This window comes from Somniosus microcephalus, chromosome 1 (genome assembly GCF_052327205.1).
Source record: "Somniosus microcephalus isolate GS21.2 chromosome 1, FLI_Smic_1.0, whole genome shotgun sequence".
Taxonomy (NCBI): Eukaryota; Metazoa; Chordata; class Chondrichthyes; order Squaliformes; family Somniosidae; genus Somniosus; species Somniosus microcephalus.
In genome coordinates this window covers 404,737,485-404,764,708 of record NC_140987.1, presented here as the reverse complement: position 1 = coordinate 404,764,708, position 27,224 = coordinate 404,737,485, and the positions used below count along the sequence as shown (strand labels likewise).

General features: G+C 43.9%; 1 protein-coding gene across 1 annotated transcript in view; it reads left to right on the top strand.

Annotated features, from left to right (window-relative positions):
• LOC147125158 (matrix-remodeling-associated protein 5-like) overlaps positions 1 to 23,303 on the top strand; it is a 32,429-nt gene extending 9,126 nt beyond the window's left edge. Inside the window, exons 5-7 of the mRNA XM_085992570.1 lie at positions 6,884 to 11,959; positions 14,972 to 15,875; positions 21,401 to 23,303. Coding sequence (XP_085848696.1) covers positions 6,884 to 11,959; positions 14,972 to 15,875; positions 21,401 to 23,303 — 7,883 coding nt within the window. The remainder of the gene's footprint in view (positions 1 to 6,883; positions 11,960 to 14,971; positions 15,876 to 21,400) is intronic.
• Positions 23,304 to 27,224: the final 3,921 nt, after the last annotated feature.

The following is a 27,224-nucleotide window of genomic DNA, read 5'->3' as shown; positions in this document are numbered from 1 at the left end:
CCAATGGTGGAGTGATTAAAATCGGGGTTGCACAAGAGGCCAGAATTGGAGGAGCACAGATATCTCGGCAGGTTGTAGGGCTGGAGAAGGTTACAGACATAGGGAGGGATGATGCCATGGAGGGATTTGAAGACAAGGATGAGAATTTTAAAATTTAGGCATTGCCGGACTGGGAGCCAATGTAGTTTAGCGAGCACAAGGGTGATGGGTGAAGGGGACTTGGTGCAAGTTAGGATACGGGGCTTAGTGTATTATATATAGTACTTTAGTATATTATATATAATGGTACTATCTGAATATTGCATTTTCTATGTGCATTGCAAGTAGATAAATAAACAAACATGTCCTGCTCACTTACTACAGTTACATACATAAATTGGTACATGTGTATATACAGTATCAACTGAGCAGACTGTTCCACATGTTTAAGGTGTAGATTGTTACAGTGAGGACCAAGAAATCTAAATCTTAAGAAAGGTTAAACTCATTTTTATACTTGCTTACCACATAAAGGGAAGTGAATAAATATTTGAAAAAGAACAATTTAAAAAGTGTGGTGAAAGAGTAGGGCAATGTGTTAAGTGGATAGCTCTTTCAGAGAGCTGATACAGGCATGATAGGCCAAATAGAATAGAATGGTTACAGCACAGAAGGAGGCCATTTGGCCTGTCGAGCCCGTGCCGGCTCTCTGCAAGAGCTCTTCAGCTAGTCCCACTCCCCGGCCATTTCCCTGTAACCCTGCAAACCTTTTTCCTTCAGGTACTTATCCAATTCCCTTTTGAAGGTCACAATTGAATCTGCCTCCACCACCCTCTCAGGCAGTGCATTCAAAATCCTAACCACTCGCTGCATAAAAAAGTTTTTCCTCATGTCGCCTTTGGTTCTTCTGCCAATCACCTTAATTCTGTGTCTTCTGGTTCTAGACCCTTCCGCCAATGGGAACAGTTTCTCTCTATCTACTCTGTCTAGACACCTAATGATTTTGAACACCTCTATCAAAGCTCCTCTCAACCTTTTCTGCTCTAAGGAGAACAACCCCAGCTTCTCCAGACTATCCATGTAACTGAAGTCCCTCAACCCTGGAACCATTCTTGTAAATCTTTTCTGCACCCTCTTTAAGGCCTTCACATTGTTCCTAAAGTGCGATGCCCGGAATTGGGCACAATACTCCAGTTGAGGTTGGACCAGTGTTTTATAAAGGCATACGCTATGCCACTATTTATGAAGCCCAGGATCCCGTATGCTTTTTTAACCACTTTCTCAACCTGCCCTGTCACCTTCACCTTCAAGTCTTTTCTTTTCTAAAGAAAAGAGCCCCATTCTGTTCAATATAGAATCATAGAACTTTACAGCACAGAAGAAGGCCATTCGACCCATCATGTCTGTGCCAGCCGAAAAGAAGCTATCCAGCCTAATCTCACTTTCCAGCTCTTGGTCCGTAGCCTTGTAGGTTACGGCACTTCAAGTGCATATCCAAGTACTTTTTAAATGTGATGAGCGTTTCTGCCTCTACCACCCTTTCAGGCAATGAGCTCCAGACCCCACCACGCTCTGGGTGAAAAAAGTTCTCCTCAACTCCCCTCTAATCCAGTCTACAAATTAATTTAAATCTATGCCCCCTGGTTATTGACCTCTCTGCTAGGAGAAATAGATCCTTCCTATCCATTCTATTTAGGCCCCTCATAATTTTATTCACCTCAATCAAGTCTCCCCTCAGCCTCCTCTGTTCCAAAGAAAACAACCCCAGCCTATCCAATCTTTCCTCAGAGCTAAAATTCTCCAGTCCTGGCAACATCTCGTAAATCTCCTCTGAACTCGCTCTAGTGCAATCACATCCTTCCTGTAATGTGGCGACCAGAACTGTACGCAGTACTCTAGCTGTGGCCTAACTAGTGTTTTATACAGTGCTAGCATAACGTCCCTGCTCTTATATTCTATATGCCTCGGCTAATAAAGTAAAGTATCCCCTCTATGCTATAAAATTCTAATAAAAATTCCATGGCATGAAGTTTCCACTTTGGGCGCAATCGGCGATCCGGGCGCAAATTACGCTAGTTTTGAGAAGTGTTTGGTCTGCTCAAGTTTCCACTAAAATGCAGTAGCATATCACTGAATGTAAAACCTGCTATGAACCAGTGAATTGGGGCAGCATTTTAGAACGTAATTTTAAAAAATGTTGCTTTATAAAATATTCCTTACTATATTTAAGAGTGGTAACTTGGTGCAGTTTGATTAATACAGCTGAAAATGTGTTATCACCTAGAATAAGCATTTTTTATCAGTCTAGTCTACCACCACCTGTGAGTAGCCTGATTTTAAATAACTGAAAATGACTTAAAGAAAAACTAAACAGAACCATTTGCTAGTTGTATCGGTGTACAGTAGTCAGTTTCTTAGCAACTTAAAAAAATACATATTCAAAAGCTTTTAGAATGTGCCTATTAGTGTCCTTGTGCCTAAAAAAAAGCTTGATTTTAAAAGCCTCCTTGAAGGCCCACAAACAAGTGTAATTAGCAGAAACTCATAATGGTAATTAATTTGATCTGGGGGTGCAGCTAGTTTTGTGGGCAGGGCCCCTTTCCTCCAAACTTGAATAATGGTACAGTCCTTCCAGAATTTGCCACCTTGAAATTAAACATTTTTTTTGCTCATTGTTTTTCAGTTTTATCTCAGTTACATCTAAGTAAAAGAAATTCAGTTGCTCTAAACACTTATAATATTTTACAATATATAAATAAAAATTAGAGTGGCAAAATTTCAAACTGCAAAGTTTAATTTATCAGACATATTGGCCGTGATTTTTCCTCTCGATGTGGCTTGGGGGTGGGACAGCTGCCACACACACAGAATCACACAGAATCCCCACAGTGCAGATAGAGGCCATTTCGGCCCATCGAGCCTGCACCGACACATATCCCACCCTATCCCCGTAACCCCACATATTTAATCCCCTAACACTAAGGGTCAATTTATCATAGCCAAATCAACCTAACCCGCACATCTTTGGACTGTGGGAGGAAACCGGAGCACCCGGAGGAAACCCACGCAGACACAGGGAGAATGTGCAAACTCCACACAGACAGTCGCCCGAGGCCGGATTTGAACCCGGGTCCCTGGCGCTGTGAGGCAACAGTGCTAACCACTATGCCACTGTGCCCCCGGGTTCCAATCCTGCCCCCAACGACATCCGATGCACAGACACGATTTTGCGTTAATTGGCCTTGTTAAGCCCGCCCTGCGGGCATGCCAGCCAATTAAGAGAAAGCCGGTATCAGATGACATCAGTTGATGCACAATTTTTTTTGACAGCTGATTTTTCAGTGTTTGACAGCATTGAGGTGCTGCAAACACTGACAATCACTGAACAAAGGTGAGCCCTTTCACCCAGGCTCTCCAGTGACTCCCTCCTCAGGCTAGAACAGATGGCAGCTGCAGGTGAGGTTACAGAAGCGATCTGTCACTGGTGAGAGGGGTTCTCCCAATGAGGTGGGACTACACAAACAATTCAAAACTTGTCACCTACAGAAAAGTCTAAATACATTAAAAATGATTTTCCCAACATTCTCTTAACTCTGAAACTCACCAGTGTACCAATGGATCCTTCACACCACTTCTGCAGCTGTCATCAATGCACAAACATTACAGTAGACTCACAATACGCCACACTTACCTGGTGTGGTGTCCGGACATCGGGAAGCCCGCAGTAGACCTGTCAAAATTGCAAAAAGCGTCTTAACTGCCTGTTAACAAGCAGTTAAGTGCCTATAATCTTCTTCCCGTCGCTAGGTGTCGGGTGACGTAAGAAAACTACTAGGCACTTGGTCTAAGCGTTAAACAAAGCTTTAGTCAACTGTTTTACAACATGGAGGTCTATTTGTGTCCTTCACTAGTTCCTGTTAAGAATGTCCTGCGCAAGCTGGGCCCGTGCCCGAGTATTTATACTCTCCCTGGATAGCGCCACCTGTAGGCCGCTCAGTATTATTTCATAAGTCTTTCTTTCGTGAATGACTGATTCATGTCATCGGGTCCATGCACAAATCGGGGACCCAACACCTGGGAAGATTGTCTGGAGGCAGGTTGATGGCGGGTTTCTGACCCACTGTCAATCTTTGCAATTTTGCCGGATGTCCCGCCTCCAAACCCGCCCCCTGAGCACTGGCAAAATTCCCCCCATTGTGTTTGCTAAATAAGCAACCCTTTGATTATAGTAACTTACATTCTTTTTCAGCAGTTATTTTACAAAAAGTTGAAAAGTTTGCACTTTACCTTGTTTGCATGTTTCATACAAGAACAACAAATTCTGGTTACTTTCACTGCCACTATGTCCCTGGCTATCAGCGCCATAAGTGTGTCTGCAATGCTTATATGGGTGAGGAGTAAGAAACAGGGTAAGGAAAGGTGGATTACAGCAACAAATCCTGGCATGCCCTATGAATAGTCATTTATGCTGTGAATAAAAAAAGAATCTGAGAGTTTTTAGCAAAGATGCAATCGGGAAGTCGTCATCCACTACCTTGTTGAGTCTCTTCATAAAGCTGACAGCTATAGCTCTAGAAAACCCTGGTGTCCCAGAGCTTCTCAGAAAAGTGCAGGTCTCTGACAGAAATCACTGTCCCAAAGTGCACAGGGAGTGACTTTATTCCTACCCACCTGGCGGAAACTGTGCAGATGGGCAGTTAAAATCGCCCAGGTTATTTACCTGCCGGAAAGCTGTTAGGATCCCATCATTCCAGATTTTAAACTGCTCTACTGAGCAGCAATGTTCCCTCTAATTTTGTTTGGCCCTGCACGTCCCCTTTAAGTTTTTGCATTGAAAAGCCGGCAAGCCGGCTGCGCGGGTTCCCTGGAGCGCTGCGCGGCCACACAGCTTACAGGGAACATGGCTGAGCAGGCAGCAAGGACACCACCCCTAAGCCGAAGAGGTCCTCCTTTACATATGCATGTTGGGTCCCGATGACATAATTGAAACCCGGCTGCAGTTTTAGCTGAGCTTTTAGCAGGGAAGCTAGGTGAAAGCCAGTCAGGAGCTGCCAGGAAGAAGAAGGGGTTGAAAAAGGTAAGCTTTTTTCTTTCCTTTGTGGCGCCAGGAGGAGCAGGAATGCTCTACCACATCGCAGGAGGAAAGCTTAGGCCTCTGTTGCCGTGGACTCCCCTCACTCCCTTATTGAATGCGAGACCCCACATGATCTACATATTTAAAGAATTGTGTAGGAAATGTGTACTAGATGCATTGCTTTTATATTATAGAGAAATCATTATATGAAATGTATATTGTATATAGCATAAAGTATACTTATCTAGAACTACAAATACCTGGTATTGCTATAGTACCAATCATGTGATACCAGTTACCCTCAGTTCTTTTATCATTATCATCATTAGCCATCACTTATACCATGCTTACTCTGCTGTACGCAATACTCTAGATAGTGAAGCGAGCAGGAGGGCTGAATGACACCCTTTCTGTTTGTCTTCTATGAATCTGTCACTAAGTTGCTGGGTACAGTTTATTGGATAGTGATTCCATTTTTATGCCTTTTCTAAGCTCAATCCTGAGGAGTTCAAAGGGACAATTTAAAACAAAATTGTGAATTTTGCGCTGGTCGGGAGGTTAGTGCTAGGCAATAGAGCATTTTCCATTTCAGACATTCAGGGTCAATTTTAATTCCTGAGCGGGAACAGGGCCTAGTGAGCATCCAGCCTATCCGGGAGCAGCAGCAAGGAGGCCCAGCTAACTTTAACGGCTGGGCCTCATTAACAAGCCGCTGGCAAATTCTCCGACCTAAACAATCGCGAAGTCGACAAGAAGCGGCTGCCCAGCCATTAAAATCAGGCAGCGGGAGGCCACAACAAGGGGCCAGAAGGAACGTTTCCTGGCACTCAGGTAAGTGGCCAGGGGGCATCCAGCAGAGATCGCAGCTGGGGGAAGGGGAGGGAAGTGCGGCGCAGCAGAGGGCCAAGGTTTCCTTGTGGGGTCTGGAGGAGAACTCCAGTTCTTCCTGGACCACAAAGAAACTATTTTAAATTTTTTGTAATGTACTTTGTTGAGACCCTTCTAGCCCTGGATTTGCTTTCTGACAGATTTGGCCTGGCAGAGAAGCCACTACAGGTTCCCCATGCAAACCTGGGGTTAAGATTTCAGTCCAGTCTGGATATCGTCATCGGAGTCCAATGTACCTATTTAAAGAAGGACCCTGTCAGCGTTGGGCGGATGTCCTTGCCCCATACAATTTAAAATTATAGTTGATGGGATCAGGGTGGGGGACCGGCGGGTAAGTCTCCCATTCCATTTTATCTTCCCCTCTGCCCATTTCCGTCAGATGGGGAAGTTAAATCCACTGCCCTCCCTGCCCTCCAGTGTCAGTAGTAAGCAGTTCCAGGTCAGCAAAGCTCCTTCGACTCTGTTCAACAATGTGTCTCAGCCTAACTTCAGAAGAGTAAACCTCCTACATCATCCACCACATCAGGTATCCTTTGGCCTCTCCAAGGCAAATTGCCAATTTAGTGCCAAGGTAGAGGTAGTACTGCTCTCTGGTCTCGTGCCCACTAGGAACTGACTTGACAATACCTCAGATTCAGTTCTTGCAGGAACCTGCAGCCAGCAGAGAGAGGAAACTCTAATCCCCTCAATCGGAGTTGGATTTAATTCCAGATCGCAGAAGAGAAATCCAGTGTCTAATGCAATATATGATGCAGTCCCCTCAATGAGCCAGTTCTATAGCCTTTAATTGTTTAATGCCAACCTATTGTTAGTGACATGATACTGATACTAATTCTAGGGTACCTGAAGGACCAGGTTGTTACTTATAAGGATCAGCGCACATGCTCACTTAACAGAAACAAATGGAAAACTTTAACTCATGATTTTTGTTTCCTTCTCCAGGTGTTATTAAGTGCAAAAATTATCAAAACCACAGAAGCGGGCAGCTTTGCCCAAGGTGCTCAACCCCCAGAATGTTTAAAGGCAGTGAACTGTTCAAAATCCCTCCAGATAATCTGTCTTGTCTTAAACCAACTATTTACTCACCATTAAAATTACATAATATCTCCATCTGGGAAAATGCAGAATCAATGCTACTGGCTATAGAGGATTTCCAACAACCCATTGGTAAATTAATGCTGAACTTGACAGACAATCAGGGAACTGAAGCAAATTTCACCTGCAATGTCCAAGAGCCTAGTCATGGAACGATGATAAACTGGCAACTTAAAACAACTCAGGAAGCAGCCATCAACATGGCAATGTCTATCGACCTGGAGTGTAATGTTGGTAATAACATCAGAAGAACATGGGAACTGATTGCTTATTACAGTGAAACCCCAGCTAAATTACAGAGGGAAGTAATGTTGAGTAAAGAGCCCTATTTAAGCTACAGCTACAAACAAGTTCTGGATAATGATGCCTCCTGCTATACTGGCATCAAGGCTAGTTTGATGGCCCAACCCACGTGGTTAATGCAGCCTTTCTTCAGCATCAAGTTGGAAAGAGAGAAAACCACGAGCAATAAATTATTTCTGAACTTTACTGTCAACCTGTCAGGGACATTTAATTTTGCAAGGAAACACAATGATTCTTGGTTGATGATAACACAAGATGAAGAAAAGGAGGCAGAGCATGTAGTGGTTGAAGGGACCATGTTGCTCCTTTACTGTAAAGTGGCTGGCACCATTATTCCGATGATTGAATGGATTTTTCCCAGTGGTAAGCGGACACCAGCACCTCACAGCAGTGAGGACAATCGCATCACCATCTCCAAGAATGGGAAACTGATTATAAAAAGCGTGGGGATTTCAGATTCAGGAATTTACTACTGTGTTGTGACCGGAGGGGATGATGTAGATGTTCGGCCATACAGGGTGGCAGTCAAGGAGCTTGTTCTTAGCCCACAGGCTGTAAATGGTGAAACAATATATAAGTACAGTGGGGAGTCCATATACCTTCTCTGCCCCACTATCTCCGTACCTGAAGCACACATAAGCTGGGTTCTACCAAATAACATTATAATGAGTACCTCCTCACCAGCAGGGAGATTTGTTGTGCAAAACAGTTCCTTGACCATTAAAGAAAGCAGTTCAGAGGATAATGGCTATTATAGCTGTTTGGCTTTGAATCTCTATGGAGTGGACATGGTTTCACACAAGGTAATAGTCACCAATAGAACTGAGTCCCATTTTCTAAATCCGAAAGTGTCTGAAAAAATGTCATCTGCTCAGTTCTTTGACCAGCTTGAGCAACAAGAAGCATCAGGACAAGAGGAAATTATAGATTCTAATCAATATGTGGGATCTGTTGCCAAGGAATTTGCTACTGACTTTAGACCAAGTGGAGCAAGACCACAGAAAATGAAAGATGCACAGAAAATTTCCAATCGAATGACTCCAAAGTTCCAGATCAGAGGGAGAGCAAGGATCCTGAACACTGGGAAAAATAGAACCACTGAAGGGAAAGGGAACCATCACTCTAGAAAGAAAATAAATATTTCTGTGAAAGAACTTGACCCTCAACTTTGGGCAGAAATTTTTGCCAAGGCACATAGGAAAAGTAGCATCAAGACACCTCAATTTGTACAATCTGCCACATCATGGTACAAGGATGAAGTTACCACAAAGTCTTCATTTATATCCATAGAGGAAGACTTGCTAATGGAAGAATCTTCAGCCAGTGGTTTGGATTTAACACAAGACGAAATAATTCATTCAACACCAACCCAATCATCAGGAGATACAACGCGGACTCTGGAATCAAAAACCCACAGATATCCCATGCCACCCACAGTAACTATTGGCAGTGGCTTATACCAAGGTCATATTTCAAAAGTCACACCAGGGAAACCTAATCTAACAAACAAAGAAGCTGATCTTCGTTGGCACTCAATGTTATCGTTCACTTCCAGTCCAACAAAGCAACAGTCCCCTCTTCACAATCAGTTTAAAGAGGGTCCACTGATCACAGATAACCTGGTGAGATCTTCATTAAGAAGAGTATCAATGAGGACAACTATGCTGCCTGTGCTGGCAGGACAATCTCACACATTTCTGGACGATTCTGGGAAAGAGCAGCTACAGTCACATCACAGGGAATCAAGTCATTCTACAACTACAAAGGAGATAAGTAAGATTCAGACCTCAGACTCTGATAATCAGGATACTTTGTTTTTTCAGCAGTTTTCAGAGGAAGCAAGACTTTCATCCAAAATATCATTTGAGCTGTCCACTAAAAGAATGTCAAGTACTCAAACACTTTCAGTCGTAAAGCTGATTAAAAAAGCAGCAACAGGCTGCACAAGGCCCACCCTGAGTCCTCCCAGACTTCCATCAACAGGCAGCACAAGGCCCACCCTGAGTCCTCCCAGACTTCCATCAACAGTCAGCACAAGGCCCACCCTGAGTCCTCCCAGACTTCCATCAACAGGCAGAACAAGGCCCACCCTGAGTCCCCCCAGACTTACATCAACAGGCAGCACAAGGCCCACCCCGAGTCCCCCCAGACTTCTATCAACAGTCAGCACAAGGCCCACCCTGAGTCCTCCCAGACTTACATCAACAGGCAGCACAAGGCCCACCCCGAGTCCCCCCAGACTTCTATCAACAGTCAGCACAAGGCCCACCCTGAGTCCTTCCAGACTTCCATCAACAGTCAGCACAAGGCCCACCCTGAGTCCTCCCAGACTTCCATCAACAGGCAGCACAAGGCCCACCCTGAGTCCGCCCAGACGTACATCAACAGGCAGCACAAGGCCCACCCTGAGTCCTCCCAGACTTCCATCAACAGTCAACACAAGGCCCACCCTGAGTCCTCCGAGATTTACGTCAACAGGCAGCACAAAGCCAACCCCTAACTCTTCCAGATTTGCATCAATACCTGCTTTGGCTACACTATCTGGCAGAACTTTGATGGCAACACCTCTCTTACGAACCACACTTATTAAAGCCACTCTGAATGGGACAGTTCCAACTGCAATGCAATCAAGTTCCAAGCCATCAATTACTTCCCCTTCTGTAAGATCTAGTAATAGCATGAGGGAGCCAAAAACATCTCAACCTCTGACATCACCAGACTTAACCAGTACCTTAATCAGCCATCTTACTGTTCCTGGCAGGCAACATGGAAGAGGATGGAAACCTTCCAATAGAAGGTTACGTCCAAATAGACCTGTGTATAATCGAAAACCACAAATGGTCTACCCCACTGCAAAGCCCAAGGGAAATAAACCTGTCTCAGGTGAAGTGAAGAGTTTCTTTCAGAGAGAAGAGGTCCCAGTTGCAAAAGACCAACTTAGAGTCCCTGGGAACAATGTTTCAAGTACCATTACTAAAATAACAAACAGAGGTGGTATGGTCAAATCTCCACTGGTTTTGTTGGATAGGAGATGTCCCCAAACAGCAGCTAAAGGATGGCAGCAGGCATTCACTGAAGGAGAAGAATCTCCTCTGCAAATTACTGTTTTGTCAGTACAGACGTTGCCTGTAAAACTCACCGTTATTGGTGAGGAGCCAACCAGCCTTGTCACAGTTGATTCACTGACCACAGCTGCAAAAACATCTGTTGGCATTATTGAGCAATTGCAAGAATTGACGAGCAACCCTAAAGTAAGTCAGACAGCGCATGAACAGCCTATGGTTATGGTCTCCACTCCCACCTCAAGAAGAAACACCAAATTATCCATGACAACCAGGATGACTACAGTGTCCATTAGAACTGCAACAACGGTGCTCTCTGCTCCTGTCAGTAAAACAACATTTCCACCAGGGAGACAACTGAAGAAAGAATTTCCTTCCCAACTAAGACCAACACAAACTACAGTACTACCAAAGCATACCTCGATGACCTTAGCACCAAAGATACTGCTGATAACATCACCACACATGTATAGGATGACAATTCCCCTCATGCCCACTTCCAAACCTGTATTCAATTCTGGTCCAAGAGAGACGATCACTCCAATTGTTACTCCACCTAGGAGAGATTCATCTAACAGACAGAACTCCTTGAGAATAGGTCAACAACAGCAGCCAAATGTACAGCATCCAGAGCAAGAAATATTAGTTAGGTCTGTGGCTCCTTGGAGACCAGCCAAAAGCACAAAAGAAAGTGGAAGCTCAGATATCTACAGGTTCCCTATGTTTAATCCAAGGCTAAATAACTCAGATGGCAGCTTCAATCACCCTTTAGTCACCTTGCACCCAAAGATTATCCATAGCAGTGTGACAATGAGGTCCCCAGTATTTAGTACACCACCACCATTACTGAACATAGAAAGGATTTGGCCTCCTTATTATTTCACCTATAATAAGGTTAAGGTGACCAACAGACCTGAAATCACAGCATTAACAGCTAAAGCCCATCACTTTACGCTACCATCTGTCAGAGTAATCACCACTCCAGTGTCTACCTGGAGGTCAACAATGCAGCCCACTTTCCAGAATCAAGTCAATGTTATCACGGAAGTTCATGGTAGAGCTGATAAGAGAGGTGAAAATGGGAATCTACTGGACACACGAGTGTCTGTAGCCAAAATGCCTAGCATATCAAAGGGAAGCTCTCTGGACCAGGCCACTACCAATAGTGGAAATGGACCTTACGACTCAAAGCTCCTTTATCCAGTTTTCAGTCCAAAACTAAATTCTGTTGTCCGAACACCGACTACAAGAACTACCACTATATTTGCTCCAGCAGCACTCACTGTTTCACTAAGCGCCATCCAATCTACACAAGGGGTTCTACCTGATAGAATAATTTTCTACAGGCCTATAGCACCTAGACAGAATGGAACATTTGTCCCATATTTTTCTAATGCAATTCTATTTATGCCTGATTCAAATGAATTTGGGAAACAGCCTAAGATTTTGTTAACAAAACCACAGAGTATATTAGCATTAGCTGAATCTGATGTTTTTCTCCACTGCAATGCTGTTGGTGAACCACAGCCCTCTGTATCATGGACAAAGATTTCATCAGGTATGTATGCGATCAAGGTGCATATATCTAAACTTTCTATCTTTGTTAGTTTCCTACTGGCACAACTTTTTTGACCTTTTGGGTACTCAATGGCCTTGAAATCAACACTTAACATTCGTATGGAATTCCTTTGTCTACTAATTTAAAGAAGGAAACTTACTTAACATGAAATGGGTTAATGCCTCAATTTCTTTTAGTCGTTCCTAGAGTGTGCACGACGCTGGCAAGACCAACATTTATTGCCCATCCCTAATTGCCCTGGAGAAGGTGGTGGAGAGCCGCCTTCTTGAACCGCTGCAGTCCGTGTGGTGAAGGTACTCCCATAGTGCTGGTAGGGAGGGAGTTCCAGGATTTTGACCCAGCGATGATGAAGGAACGGCGATATATTTCCAAGCCAGGATGGTGTGTAACTTGGAGGGGAACTTGCAGGTGATGGTGTTCCCATGCACCTGCTGCCCTTGTTCTTCTAGGTGGTAGAGGTCACGAGTTTGGGAGGTGCTATCGCAGAAGCCTTGGCGAGTTGCTGCAGTGCATCTTGTAGATGGTAAACACTGCAGCCACAGTGCACCGGTGGTGGAGGGAGTGAATGTTTAAGGAGGTGGATGGGGTGCCAATCAAGCAGGCTGCTTTGTCCTGGATGGTGTCGAGCTTCTTGAGTGTTGTTGGAGCTGCACTCATCCAGGCAAGTGGAGTGTATTCCATCACACTCCTGACTTGTGCCTTGTAGATGGTGGAAAGGCTTTGGGGAGTCAGGAGATGAGACACTTGCCGCAGAATACCCAGCCTCTGACCTGCTCTTGTGGCCACAGTATTTATGTGGCTGGTGCAGTTAAGTTTCTGGTCAATGGTGACCCCCAGGATGTTGATGGTCAGGGATTCGGCGATGGTAATGCCATTGAATGTCAAGGGGCAGTGGTTAGACTCTCACTTGTTGGAGACAGTTACAGGAAACTTTGGTTTATCCAGAGGTTAACTTTCCGGAATGCTCGAGCCACCGGCAAAAATCAGGAGCCGTTTCGTTAGGTTTTTTTTCTTTTCGTTGCTTTTTTTTCACCAGTCAGGCTCTGCAAGGTCTCGCTGAAGCTGTTGCTAAGCTACAGAGACGCTTGCAAGGTACGGCCAACTGTTTAGAAGCTAAGCAACAGGGTTTGTTGCCAGATACGGAGCTCAAAATCTCCATATGTTTCAACATTAGCGCTGGTTTGTCCGGCAGTTTTGATGGGACGGCAACAGCTCGGTCCCATCAGTGCCGGATAGCACAAAGTTTCCTGTATTGCCTGGCACTTGTGTGGCATGAATGTTACTTGCCACTTATCAGCCCAAGCCTGAATGTTGTCCAGGTCTTGCTGCTTGCAGGCATGGACTGCTTTATTATCTGAGTTGTTGTGAATGAAACAGAACACTGTGCAATCATCAGCGAACATTCCCACTTCAGACCTTATGATGGTGGGAAGGTCATTGATGAAGCAGCTGAAGCTGGTTGGGCCTAGGACACTGCCCTGAGGAACTCCTGCAGCTATAAACTAGCACAAACAAAATAACACAGAAATTGCACATAAATGCATTAGCATTTGTTCATTAATCTTCATAAGCACAATTTTCAGCCCAATTTCCTTTCCAATTTCTAGAAGATGTTATTTTCTCCCAGTGTTAGTCACCCATTCACCAGGTAAGAGAGCACACAGGCAGTAAGTTCCCAACTGTCTGTTATTGCCACTCTATGACTGAATCGCTAGGAAATGCACAACAGCGTGGGCTGAGGTTTCTACTTCTATCTGTGTGGGTAAATGTTTAGCTTCACTAGCAGCTCTCTAAGGATTGTCTGTGAGATTGCAAACTGTCCTTCGGAAACTCACCGACAGGACACTGGTCCACTTTATGACAGAGAAACTGGTCCATTGATGCACACCACTGCAATGATGTCATCTTTTATTTACTGATGTAATGCTGACTGATCCAGACCATGCTATGCAACAAGCCATTCAAAAAACTGCAGAATATGTAATTTCTGGAAATTCACTGATACAATGGTACATTACTCTCAGTGCTAACATTTCAAGTGCATTGCTCACTAATAGTAGCCGACAACAAGGACCATTGTTCCCTTCATCTCTGCATACTCCAAAACAAGAGGGTGTATAACAGTGTGGCTTACTTGCATAAATAAATTAATTAAAATTTTGTTCTTATTAGTTTTAATTATGAAATAATTTTAGTTAACTTTTTTTTAGTTAACATTATAGTTAATGAAAACTACACCAGTGGGCAGAAGATCTACTCCCAAGTTGTTGCCAGTGCCACTCTGGACTGACTACTGGGAGAGTGTCTGTTTCACATTCTGTTTTCCCCCTCTTTCAGAAGAAAAGGATGGTGCCACTGAGATTGGGGGACTCATCTGAGAGATATTTGTACAGAAGATTCAACGTCCAGCCATTCCTTTTATGCCACAGCAATGCATCGATGCAATATTTAACACAATGAATGAAATTTATTTCACCTGGTTTCCCCATTATATTGCTTTAGCAGCGAGATTATGAATGGCATTCCTCCTGTCACTATTTAGTTAATGTAGTAAAACTGCTACTGTAATATTTAGGTTAGCATTTAATCCAAAATTATAATTTGCTGACATGATTTTCATAGCCTTGATTTCACCGCCCCATGTCTTTTTGAATGTAATTTTACAGCTTTCTCTCCTTCCCTTTCTATCTTTGATCCCCTTCTCTTTAGACCTCCATTACAACCCTATCTTTTCTTTCTCTGTCTTTTTTCATCAGGACCCCTCTCAGAGCCACACAGTCTCCTTTTTCTGCTCCTCCCCTCCGCCCACTTGAGACTATCTGATCCCTATCTCATTCAAATTTAGATACATTGCCAATTTGCATGGAACAGTATTTGGGGAGCTACAGGAGGCAGAGATATTGCTTTTCACTAATGTGTGTCCCAAATATGTCATTTTTGTGATACCATTGTCCCACCATTAAGCTTTCTTCATTTACTGTCTTTTCACAGGAGCCACAATCCAGGCAAACATAAAATACGGCCAAAGATTTGAAGTCTTCAGAAATGGTACATTTGTTATACGGAGCGTGCAGCTTCAGGACCGGGGACAGTATATATGTATAGCTCGCAATGCACGAGGCTCAGACAGGATGGTAGTCACATTGACTGTGATAGCTCATCCACCCAAAATGCAGTTCCCACGTTTCCAAGATGTTACTGCATACCTGGGGCAGGATGCCTTATTGCAGTGTAAGGCTGTAGGGAAACCCCTACCACAGATTGCATGGCTTCTCCCAGACAAAAGCTTCATTAGATCAACAAGTCTCATTGGAGGGAAGGTCACCCTTCTTCCAAATGGAACACTCAGAATCAGGCAATCCAATTTCTCTGACAAAGGGAATTACAAATGCATTGCAAGCAATGCCGCTGGTGCTGAGACAATCATGGTACATCTCCATGTTGTGGCCCTGCCACCAGTGATACAAGAAGAAAAATCTGAGAATGTCCTTCTTACCCCTGGTCAGAGTGTCTACATGCATTGCACCAGCAAGGGAATGCCAGAGCCCCTCATCCGCTGGAGACTGCCAGATGGGATACAAATTAAAACATCTCAATTCTTGTTAGGGAAACTGTTTGTTTTTCAGAATGGCACGCTTTACATAAAGAATGCCTCCCCCAGGGATACTGGGAATTATGAGTGTGTTGCTACTAACTTGGTAGGATCCAGCAGGCGTATCTTGAATGTTCAGGTGAAGACGGAGTTCAGCCTCCCCAAGATCAGCTCCACCTCCTCGAAGAGAACACAAGCAATTTATGGGACCACCATATACTTGGAGTGTTCAACCTCAGGAAATCCCCAACCCAAAGTGATCTGGAAACTACCCTCAAGAAAATATGTAGACTCGAGTTACAGGTAAAGAGATAAAGAAAATGTTTCAATAGTGATAAGAGGCCCGGGAGAAGCTCACTTGCCCATTTCAGCTAGGGATGGTGCATAGACTCTAAATAGGAAATAAAATAATTTAGATGAAGATGACAGTACAGTGGCATTGTGTTTTGGAGCACTAATACCCAGCATCATGGTGTGGAAGAGCGCTGGTTCAATTTATCCATTACGCTCAATTCCCAATCTGAATCTTGTTGGGCAAGAAGGCACCACCCATAGATTGTGACATTTCCCCATAGGGGATAAAAGGCTAACAGGGGAATCGCATCAGGTTGTTATCATGCACCTCTCATCATGTGTCACTTGGAACCTTTATTGGAATCCTAGAGGTAGAAATTGCATAGCGTCAGTCTGTTGGTGTGAACTAGGCACAGGGATTGTTCCCTGTGCAGGAACAGGTATTTCTAAGGCCCGATTGAAATTGGGCCTTGGGTTTTATTTATATTAGACCCGCGAGCTGCGGACACCAGCTGCCCATCCCCAGGCAGCTCACCAGCGAAGTGGACATCAATGTTGGGCTGCTGCAAGGTAAGTCTCGAGAAGGGGTTTCGAGCGGGCTACTGTTGGAGGGGTAACTGAAACCTGTGGGGACAGGGGAGCACTAGCCGTGACTCAGTGGTAACACTCTTGCCTCCGAGACAGAAAGCTGTGGGTTCAAGTCCCATTCTAGAGACATGAGCACAAAATCTAGGCTGACACTCCAGTGCAGGACTGAGGAGGTGCTGCGCTGTCAGGGGTGTCCTCGTTCAGATGAGACGTAAACCAAGGCCCTGTCTGTTCTCTCAGGTGGACATAAAAGATCCCATGGAACTATTCCTAAAAACAGCAGGGGAGTTCTCCTGGCAATATTTATCTCTCAACCAACATCATCACTAAAAAAAAAAATCAGATGTTTTTTATCATGGTCATTATCACATTGCTGTTTGTGGGATCTACACTTCAACAGTACTTAATTGGCTGTAAAGCACTTTGGGATGTTTTGAGGTCATGAAAGGCGCTATAGAAATGCAAATCTTTCTTTGCTCTGAAGGGCGTCTTTTTAAAATAAAAATGTTAAAACTTTCCTTTGAAGAATCCTGAGTGGGGCAGGTCCAACACCTGCTCTGTTCATCACTGATTAACTTTGAAAAGGCATTCGGCCCCTAATTTACATATTCCAGGGGTCTAACACCTGTTTTGGGCATCTGCCCAGGCTTACCTCTGCATTACAGGGAGATAGTTGAAGTATGTGGTCTTAGAATGGTAACTACCTCAGCCAAAACATAGAAAAATAGGAGCAGGAGCAGGCCATTCGGCCCTTTGCGCCTGCTCCAGCATTCAATATGATCATGGCTGATCTTCTATCTCAATACCATATTCTCCCTCTCTCCCTATACCCCTTGATGCCTTTTGTGTCTAGAATACAAAAATACCTAATAAGAGAGAGAAGTAGAAATAACAATTCTTTCTTAATTTTGAGGACAGGTTGCATAAATTTGGCTTTTATTCCCTTGGCTATCGGAGTTTGAGGGGTGATCTGGTTGCGGTGTTTTAAATGTTAAAATAATTTGATAGAGTAGATACAGAGAAACTACTGCCTCTGGTGGGAAATCAAGTACAAGGGGACATAATCTTGAAATTAGAACTAGACCATTCAGGAGTTAAATCAGGAAGCACCTTTTCCACACAAAGTGTTGTAGAAATTTAGAACTCTCTCCCCTAAAGGCTGTGAATGCTAGGATAATTGGAGCTATCAAGACTGAGATAGCTAGATTTTTGTTAGGTAAGGGTATCCAGGGATATGGAGTTGAGGTGCTGATCAGCCATGATCTAATTGTATGACGGAACATGAGATATTTCCTCCATGGCCTCCAACCTCATAGTCCCCAAAACCCGCACAGCCCACTTCTACCTCCTTCCCAAGATCCATAAACAGGACTGCCCTGGTAGACCCATCGTTTCAGCCTGCTCTTGCCACAGAACTGCTTTCTTTCTATCTTGACTAGTTTTTCTCCCCTTGTCTAGTCTCTTCCCACTTACATCTGTGACTCTTCCGACACCCTCTGCCACTTTAACAGTTTCCATTTCACCATGGACATCCAATCACTCTATACCTCCATCCCCCACCAGGATGGCCTGAGGTCGCTCCGCTTCTTCCTTGAACAGAGGTCCAACCAGTCCCCATCCACCACCACCCTCCTCCGCCTGGCTGAACTTGTTCTCACATTGAACAACTTCTCCTTTGACTCCACTCAGTTCCTCCAAATAAAAGGTGTTGCTATGGGAACCCATACGAGTCCTAGCTATTCCTGCCTTTTTGTGGGATATGTGGAACATTCTTTGTTCCAGTCCTACTTAGGTCCCCTCACTCACCTCTTTTTCCGGTACATGGATGACTGTATTGGTGCCATTTTCTGCTCTTGCCCCAAACTGGAAAATTTCAGCCACTTTGCTTCCAATTTCCACCTTTCTTATGCCTTCACATGGCCCATCTCCGACTCTTCCCTTCCCTTCCTCGTCTTCTCTATCTCCATTTCTGGGGATAGGCTATTGGCCAATATCCACTATAAACTCACTGACTCCCACAGGTACCTTGATTACACTTCCTCCCACCCCACTCCTTGTAAGGACTCGATTCCATTCTCTCAATTTCTCCTTCGCATCTGTTCTGATGATGCCACCTTCCATACCAGTGCTTCCGATATGTCTTTCTTTTTCCTCAACCAAGGATTCCCCTCCACTGTGGCTGACAGAGCCCTTGACCATGTCCATCCCATTTCTACTCTCACCTCTTCCACTCCCTTCTAGAAACAAGATAGGGTTCCCCTTGTCCTCACCTTCCACCCCACATTCAACAGATCCTCCTCTGCCATTTCCACCACCTCCAGCATGATCCCACCACCAAACACATCTTCCCCTCCCCTCACCTTTTAGCATTCCAAAGGGACCATTCCCTCTCCGACACCTTGGCACACTCTTCAAACACCCCCTTCCCTTCCCACGGCTCTTTCCCGTGCAAGCACAGGAGATGCAACATCTGCCCTCTTACCTCCTCCCTTCTGAACGTCCAGGGGCCCAAACACTCCTTCCAGGTGAAACAGCGATTTACTTCTTGCAATTTAGTATACTGTATTCGCTGCTCACGATGCAGTCTCCTCTACACTGGGGAGACCAAACGCAGATTGGGTGTCCAATTTGCGGAACACCTCTGTTCAGTCCCCAGGCATGACCCCGAGCTTCCGGTCACCTGTCACTCCCACTCTGACCCCTCTGTCCTCGGCCTCCTATACTATCCCAATGAAGTTCAACGTAAGCTCGAGGAACAGCACCTCATCTTTCGATTAGGCACTTTACAGCCTCCTGGACTCAACAATGAGTTCAACCATTTCAGATCATAACCACTGTCCCTATTTTTTCAGACAGCATCTTTTGGTAATGATTCTGCTGTTCCCATTTACACCTCCTCTAGACCCATCCCCTTTTGCCTTGCACCATCATCCCTTTTGTCATTTAATCACTCCTGTTTTCCACCCGATCACAGACCTTCCCTTTTGTCCTTTTCTCCCCTCCCCCTTTCCCTGCCCATGCACTTGCTTAAAACCTGTTACATCTCTAACTTTTTCCAGTTCTGATGAAAGATCATTGACCTGAAACGTTAACTTTGTTTTTCTCTCCAGCCTGACCTGCTGAATATTTCCAGTGTTTTGTTTTTATTTCAGGTTTCCAGCATCTGCAGTATTTTGCTTTTGTATTAATTGATCTGTTTGATTTGCAAAGGGTATATAAGGAGTATACAGATCTTGTGTGGGTGGTATACATGATTGTGTTTGTCACTATGGATTGTGAAAGGAGTGAACTTGATCAAATAACCTTTTCTTATTTTAAGGTTTGTGTTCTTATGGTCACTATATAATTTTATTTTATTATATGTGTGACTTTGAAAAAATATATATATTTCTGTATTTTGTGGCTCAAATCAGCAAATGTGCAATGTGATATTACCAGAGACTGACATTAATGAACATGCTCACATTGGTAAGCTTAGGATTGTTAGCAGGCTTGCCTTTGCTCAGTGCTCCAACAAGCAAATTTGAGAGAGTGTCAGTAATTAGTAGTATTCATGCCTGAGTCAAAAGGTTTGTGTTCAAACCCCAGTCTACATGGATTTCTAAAAGGCAGGTCATGCTTAAGCAAACTTAGAAATGCTTTGAAGAAATAACAAGAGGGGCTAGATAAAGGAAAGGCAGTATATGAGGTTTATATAGATTTTCAAAAAGCATTTGATAAAGTACCACATAAGAGACATATGCCAAAGATAAAAGCAAAGACATAACAGGGAATGTGGCCACATGGATAGGGAAATGGTTGGAAGACAAGGTAGGGATAAAGCAAAGTTTCTCAGATTGGAACACTGTTGAGAGTAATGTTTTGCAGTGTAATGAGCTTTTGGGCACCACAGTATATAAAAGGATATAAAAAACATTAGAAAAGGTAAAGCATGTTACCAGAGATGAAGGGTTACAATTATGATGAGAAACTTAAGAAGTCAGGGCATTTTTCAGTGGAGCTCAGATTGTGAGGGATCATTTCACTGAGGTTTTCATGATTATGAAGGGTTCTGATATACGATTGTTTCCAATGGCTTGAGAGACAATAACAAGAGGGCACACATTTAAAATATTGGCAAAAGGAATTAAAGGGGAGGTTAGAAAAGAAATCGTTACACAGAGGATGGTTAAAATGTGGAATTCTCTACTACAACATTTGTTGAAATAGAGTCCTTAATACTGTTAAAAATGAATTTAATAGTTGCTTGAAAAATAGGAAAATTTAAAAGGTATATGAGGAGTGAAAAGGAGAGGTGTCTCATGCAGAAAAATACCAGCTGCAGACTTGATGGCCTGTTTCTGTGCTGTAAATGCTATGTTTACTCAGTAGGTTATCAGGTCTCTAATACAGAACAATAAATAGTGCTCCAATATCACAAGAGTATCCTTTTGGCACTAGTGTGACTTTGCCATTTTCCACATCAGCTATCCTTTTGGCTTATCTGAGTGAAATTACCATTTTTTTCCCCCCAAGAGTAATTTTGTGTTGCAGGTCTATATCCATTAGTAACTGTGTGAGCCTGCCCAAACTCATTTCACATAGGACCCTTACAACATGCATAACAAGAGAGAGTTATGAAAGCTTCAAGTTAGTAGTTTGGTCAGAATTCAAATTCCAATTTCAGGTGAAAAGACTTTTGCTAACAATATGCATTACCCAGTTTCTGTTATTTTATTGAATTCTTTAAGGGACTCTTAAAAATTGATCATGGAAGTATGAATGGATTCTTAATTTCAGTGTTCTAGATCCCACAGTAATCCAATCAGATTAAATTTCCCCTCATTAGAAAACAACATCCAATAAGATAATTTAATAAATTCTAGACAGGTAGGCAAATGCTTTCCACTGTCTAGTGATTATTTTCTGCTGAACTCTATTCAACATCTAAACATTCTGTGTTCCAGCTCAGCCAGGCATATAACTGTATTTCACAATGGAACTTTGATAATCCAATCGGTGACTGACCAGGATGCAGGCGAGTACATCTGTGTGGCCAGAAACACAATGGGTGATGACATTCTGGCTCTCCGACTGGATGTGGTCATGAAACCGGCTAAGATTGAACTCAAAGAGAACCTCAGGCACAAGGTTACTTATGGAGGGGATTTCAAAGTAGACTGTGTGGCTTCAGGATTTCCCAACCCAGAAATTACTTGGAGTTTACCTGATGGCACTATGATTAACAACATATCGCAGAGTGATACCAACAGAGCCGGGACCAGGCCGTACATTATATTCAATAATGGAACACTTTACTTCAATCAAATTGGAAGGAAAGATGAAGGGGATTATATTTGTTATGCTGAAAACAAAGTGGGAAAGGATTTGATGAAGGTGAACGTTGAGGTGATAATTATGTCTCCAAGAATCAAAGGGCAGGAGCAGGCTAGTGTGAAGGCGAGATATGGGGAGTCAGTAACCCTCAAGTGTGAAGCTCAAGGGGAGCCCTTCCAAGGCATTACCTGGCTCTCTCCCGATAATCAAATAATCAGTGTTTCGGAAGAAAAGTTCCAGATCAGAGGTGTAAACCTTATCATAAAGAGAGTAACACAATGGGACAGTGGCAACTATGCTTGCATTATGCACAATAGACTTGAAGATGATGTGAGGAATATCAATTTGAAAATAGTTTCCAAAGCACCGCAGATCAATGGATGCCTAGGTGATATTGTGATGAAAGAGACCATCCTCTCCTTTCAGAAGATATTTATTACCTGCAAGGCTGATGGCATTCCTCAACCAACAGTCATGTGGATTACACCCCATGGTTTGGCATTGCCAGCCCCAGCCTATGGGAGAAAGATTATTGTGCACCTCAATGGGACCTTGGAGTTGCGCGCATTAAGAAAGCCTGATTCTGGGACACTGATGTGTGTTGCGCGCAATGAAGTGGGAGAAGCGAGGCTCACGGTCCAGCTCGAAGTAATTAATATGCCAGTAAAACCAACCTTTCCACCTCCACAAAATGAGACATGTGTTATTAAACCAGGAAGCATCACTCGTCTGCATTGCTCTGTGCAGGGAATCCCAACCCCAGAAATTACCTGGATACTTCCCAATGGGACACGCCTGCAGTTTGGAAAGCAACTGTCCAAATTCCACCATGAGCATAATGGGACACTGTATATATTTAACACCACCTTCTCGGAGAGTGGAAGGTATAGATGCATAGCGAAAAATGTTGCTGGATATGCTGAAAAACTCTTTATGCTGATTGAAGGGGCCAAGCCTAAGATCCAATCCTTCTCTTCTGGATTAGTAAGCTGTTTGCATGGAGAAAATCTGTTTCTGCATTGCCTGGCACAGGGATTGCCCACACCACAGGTCTCATGGAGATTACCTAATGGGACCGTATTGAAAAGCCCTCAGACTTCTGAACAGGTATCGTTGATGGCCAATGGCACTCTTTCCATCCGTAATGTTAATGCCCAAGATAGGGGTACTTACACCTGTAGTGTAGTGAATGAGATAGGCAGTGCCACCATGTCCATCCCAGTAATCATTGTGTTCTATCAGCCGCGCATCACCAATGGTCCTCCACCTAGTCTTACTGGGACTATTGGAGCATTGCTCCGGCTAAATTGTTTTGGTATTGGGATCCCCAAAGTGGAGATTGCCTGGGAACTTCCTGATGGCAAACAGCTATCAACAACCCACTGGCATTCCCCCAGAGGACAGAAATACCTCACCTCTCAGGGGACATTAGTCTTACAGACCATCTCTTTCAGAGACTCTGGCTTTTACAAGTGTATTGCCAGGAACGTGCTGGGTTCAGACTCCAGGACAACCTACATCAAGGTTCTTTGATATTTAAAATTAAAAAAAATCCATCTTGGTGTGAAAATGAAGGGATCACTGAAGCAATGAGAAAGATATTATTAGTAAAAAGACAGACCTTTGAGAAACAAGTTGAGGAAGGGTATTGGTAGCATGGAGCTGTATCCTCAACAGTACCTTAAATATGAAGCAGTAAAGTTATGAAAGAAGGGTCCTTCCTGCTTTCTAAGACTCTCCATCGTAACCTCAAAATAACAAAGACTGACAAAGACCTGACAACTTCTTCACTGCAATCCAGTTGTCCCACTGAGTCTCCAATCTTTCTAAAGTGGATCAAGGAACTGTGGAAAAATGGCCCAATCCAAAAAATGTTGTACTTATAACATAAACCAGCATAAGATCTCCAGAATTTAAGCCACATTTCTAACCTATTGCCAACACCATATAACTACACGGCAACACCCATTGTATAAATACAAACACCCAAGATGAAAGGCAGGTGCCAAGCTGCCCAGTTGCAAGAGGGCCACAGAGGGAGGGAAAGGGTTAAACAGTCTGAAGAACAAAGCCTTTGTGCACCTTGAAGGGACAAGAGAAAGTGGAAATATCAGTACAAGCTGTCAGGGTTTCCACTGTTAGTAAGTTGGACCTTACAGTTGGCTGGGGGAGGATACTGTCCACACTTTGTATATATTTTTTTATTTAACAAGCCTTTTCCCTGCCAATTCTCTGCCTGGAACACATCTGGTGAGGCATTCACACAAATAATCTGCAAATATATTAACATGCTCCTGAAGTTTCTGAACTGTGGAGATTTTTTTTTTTACATTGCAGGTCAATATATTTTGGTATGTTTTTGTTCAGCTGCAAGTGAGATCATGCTTCATTTTTTTCCAGATTTCTCCACACATTAATCATTAAATTGTAAAAGGAATGTACTTTTCTTTATTATCTCTCCCTTGACATCAAAGGCATAATGGCAGCATTAGACCGCGTATAGCACCAAGGAGCCCTAGCAAACTGAGGTCAACGTGAGTCAAAGGAAAAGCCTCCAGTGGCTGGAATCACACCTGACATATGAGATGATGATTGTGGTTGTCAAAGGCCAATCATTGCAGCCCCAGGACATCATTGCAGGAGTTCCTCAGGAAGCATCCTTGGTCCAACCATCTTCAGCTGCTTCATTAATTGCCTGCCCTCAGTCATAAGACTCAGTACTGGGTCATTCATTGATGATTTCACAGTGCTCAGCTCCATTAGCAACTCCTCTGATAATGAAACAGCCTATACCAGATGACAACAGGACCGGGACAATATCCAAACTTTGCTGAAAAAGTAGTAGGTAACATTCACACCACCAGACATCAGCCATCTCCAATAAGAGAAGGCCCAGCCATCTCCCACCGACCTTCAATGGCATCGCCATTGCAGAGTCTACACCAAATCCTGGAGGATCACCAATAACCAGAAGCTTAACTAGACGAGAGGAATCAACACTGTGGTCATGAGCAGGGCAGAGGTTGGGTACTCTGCGATGAATGGCTGCCCTTCTGACCCCGCCACAAGGCTCAAATCAGGAGTGAGACAGAATACTATTAATCTGGATGGGTGCAGCCATAGCAATAATCAAGAAGCTAGTCATTATCCAGGACAGAGCAGTTTGCTTGATTGGCACCCCTGCCACTGGACTCGACATCCCTCCATCGCTAGCACAATTTGGCTGCAGTATGTACGATTTACAGGATGCACTGCAACAACTCACCAACGTTATTTCGACAGCATCTCTCTCCCCTGCAATTTCTACCACAGAGAAGGACAAGAGCAACAATGTTGTGGAGACACCATAGAGTCATACAGCACAAAAAGAGGCCCTTCGGCCCATCGTGTCTGCGCCGACCATCAAGCCCTGTCTATTCTAATCCCATTTTCCAGCACGTGGTCCGTAGCCTTGTATGCTATGGCGTTTCAAGTGCTCATCCAAATGCTTCTTGAACGTTGTGAGGGTTCCTGCCTCAACCACCCTTTCAGGCAGTGAGTTCCAGATTCCAACCACCCTCTAGGTGAAAAGGTTTTTCCTCAAATCCCCTCTAAACCTCCTGCCCCTTATCTTGAAACTATGCCTCTTGATTATTGACCCCTCTACTAAGGGGAAAAGTTCCTTTCTATCTACCCTATCTATGCCCCTCATAATTTTGTACACCTCAATCAGGTCCCCTCTCAGCCTTCTCTGCTCTAAGGAAAACAACCCCAGCCTGTCCAGTCTCTCTTCATAGCTGAAGAGCTCCAGCCCAGGTAACATCCTGGTGAATCTCCTTTGCACCCTCTCCAATGCAATCACATCCTTCCTATAGTGTGGTGACTAGAACTGCACACAGTATTCCAGCTGTGGCCTAACTAACGTTTTGTACAGCTCCATCATAGCCTCCCTACTCTTATATTCTATGCCTCGGCTAATGAAGGCCAGTATCCCATATGCCTTTTTAACCACCTTATCCACCTGTTCTGCTGCCTTCAGGGATCTATGTACATGCAAACCAATAATCCTCTGTCCTTCCTAGGATCCTACCATTCATTGTGTATTCCCTTGCCTTGTTTGTCCTCCCAAAATGCATCACCTCACTTTTCAGGGTTAAATTTCATTTGCCACTGTTCTGCCCATCTAACCATCCCATCTATATCGTCCTGTAGCCTGAGGCTTCCCTCCTCGCTATTTACCACTCCACCAATTTTCGTGTCATCTGCAAACTTACTGATCATACCTCCTGCATTCATATCTAAATCATTAATGTACACTACAAACAGCAAAGGACCCAGCACCGATCCCTACGGTATACCACTGGACACAGGTTTCCAGTCACAAAGATAACCTTCAACCATCACCCTCTGCCTCCTGCCACTAAGCCAATTTTGGATCCAATGTGCCAAATTGCCCTGGATCCCATGGGCTCTTACCTTCTTGACCAGTTTCCCATGTGGGACTTTGTCAAAAGCCTCACTGAAGTCCATGTAGACTACATCAACTGCACTACTCTCATCCACGCACCTAGTCACCCCCTCGAAAAATTCAATCAAATTGGTCAGACATGATCTCCCCCTGACAAAGCTATGCTGACTATCCCTGATTAATCCCTGTCTCTCCAAGTGGAGACTAATTCTGTCCCTTAGAATTTTTTCCAATAACTTCCCTACCACTGATGTTAGGCTAACTGCCCAATTCCCTGGTTTATCCCTACTACTCTTCTTGAACAATGGTACTACATTAGCTTTTCTCCAGTCCTCTGGCACCTCCCCTGTGGCCAAAGAGGTTCTGAAAATTTGTGTCAGAGCTCCTGCAATCTCCTCCCTTGCCTCACACAACAGCCTGGGATACATCCCGTTGGGGCCTAGGGATTTATCTACCTTTAAGCCCGCTAAAACCGCTAGTACCTCCTCCCTCTCAATGCTAATTTGTTCAAGTATATCACAATCCCCCTGCCTAATTTCAATGCCTACATCACCCTTCTCCATAGTGAACGCAGATGCAAAATATTCATTTAAAACCTCACCTGCATCTTCCGGCTCTACACAGATTGCCACTTTGGTCCCTAATGGGCCCTACTCTTTCCCTGGTTATCCTCTTGCCCTTAACATACTTATAAAACACCTTGGGATTTTCCTTTATTTTGCCCACCAGTGTTTTTTCATGCCTCTCCAAGTAGAGACTAATTCTGTCATTATCTCCAAGTCACACACATGCCAACTTGCACATATATTGCCATTCCTTCATCGTCGCTGGATCAATGTCCTGGAATGCCCTACCTAATATCATTGTGGAAGCACAGTGAAGAAGGTCCATCACCACCTTCTTAGAGCAACCAGGGTTGGGTAATAAATGCAGCCTTGTTAGCATTGCCCACATCCAGAGAACAAATTTTAAAAAATTGTTTAGACAAATCTTTTCTCTATACAAAC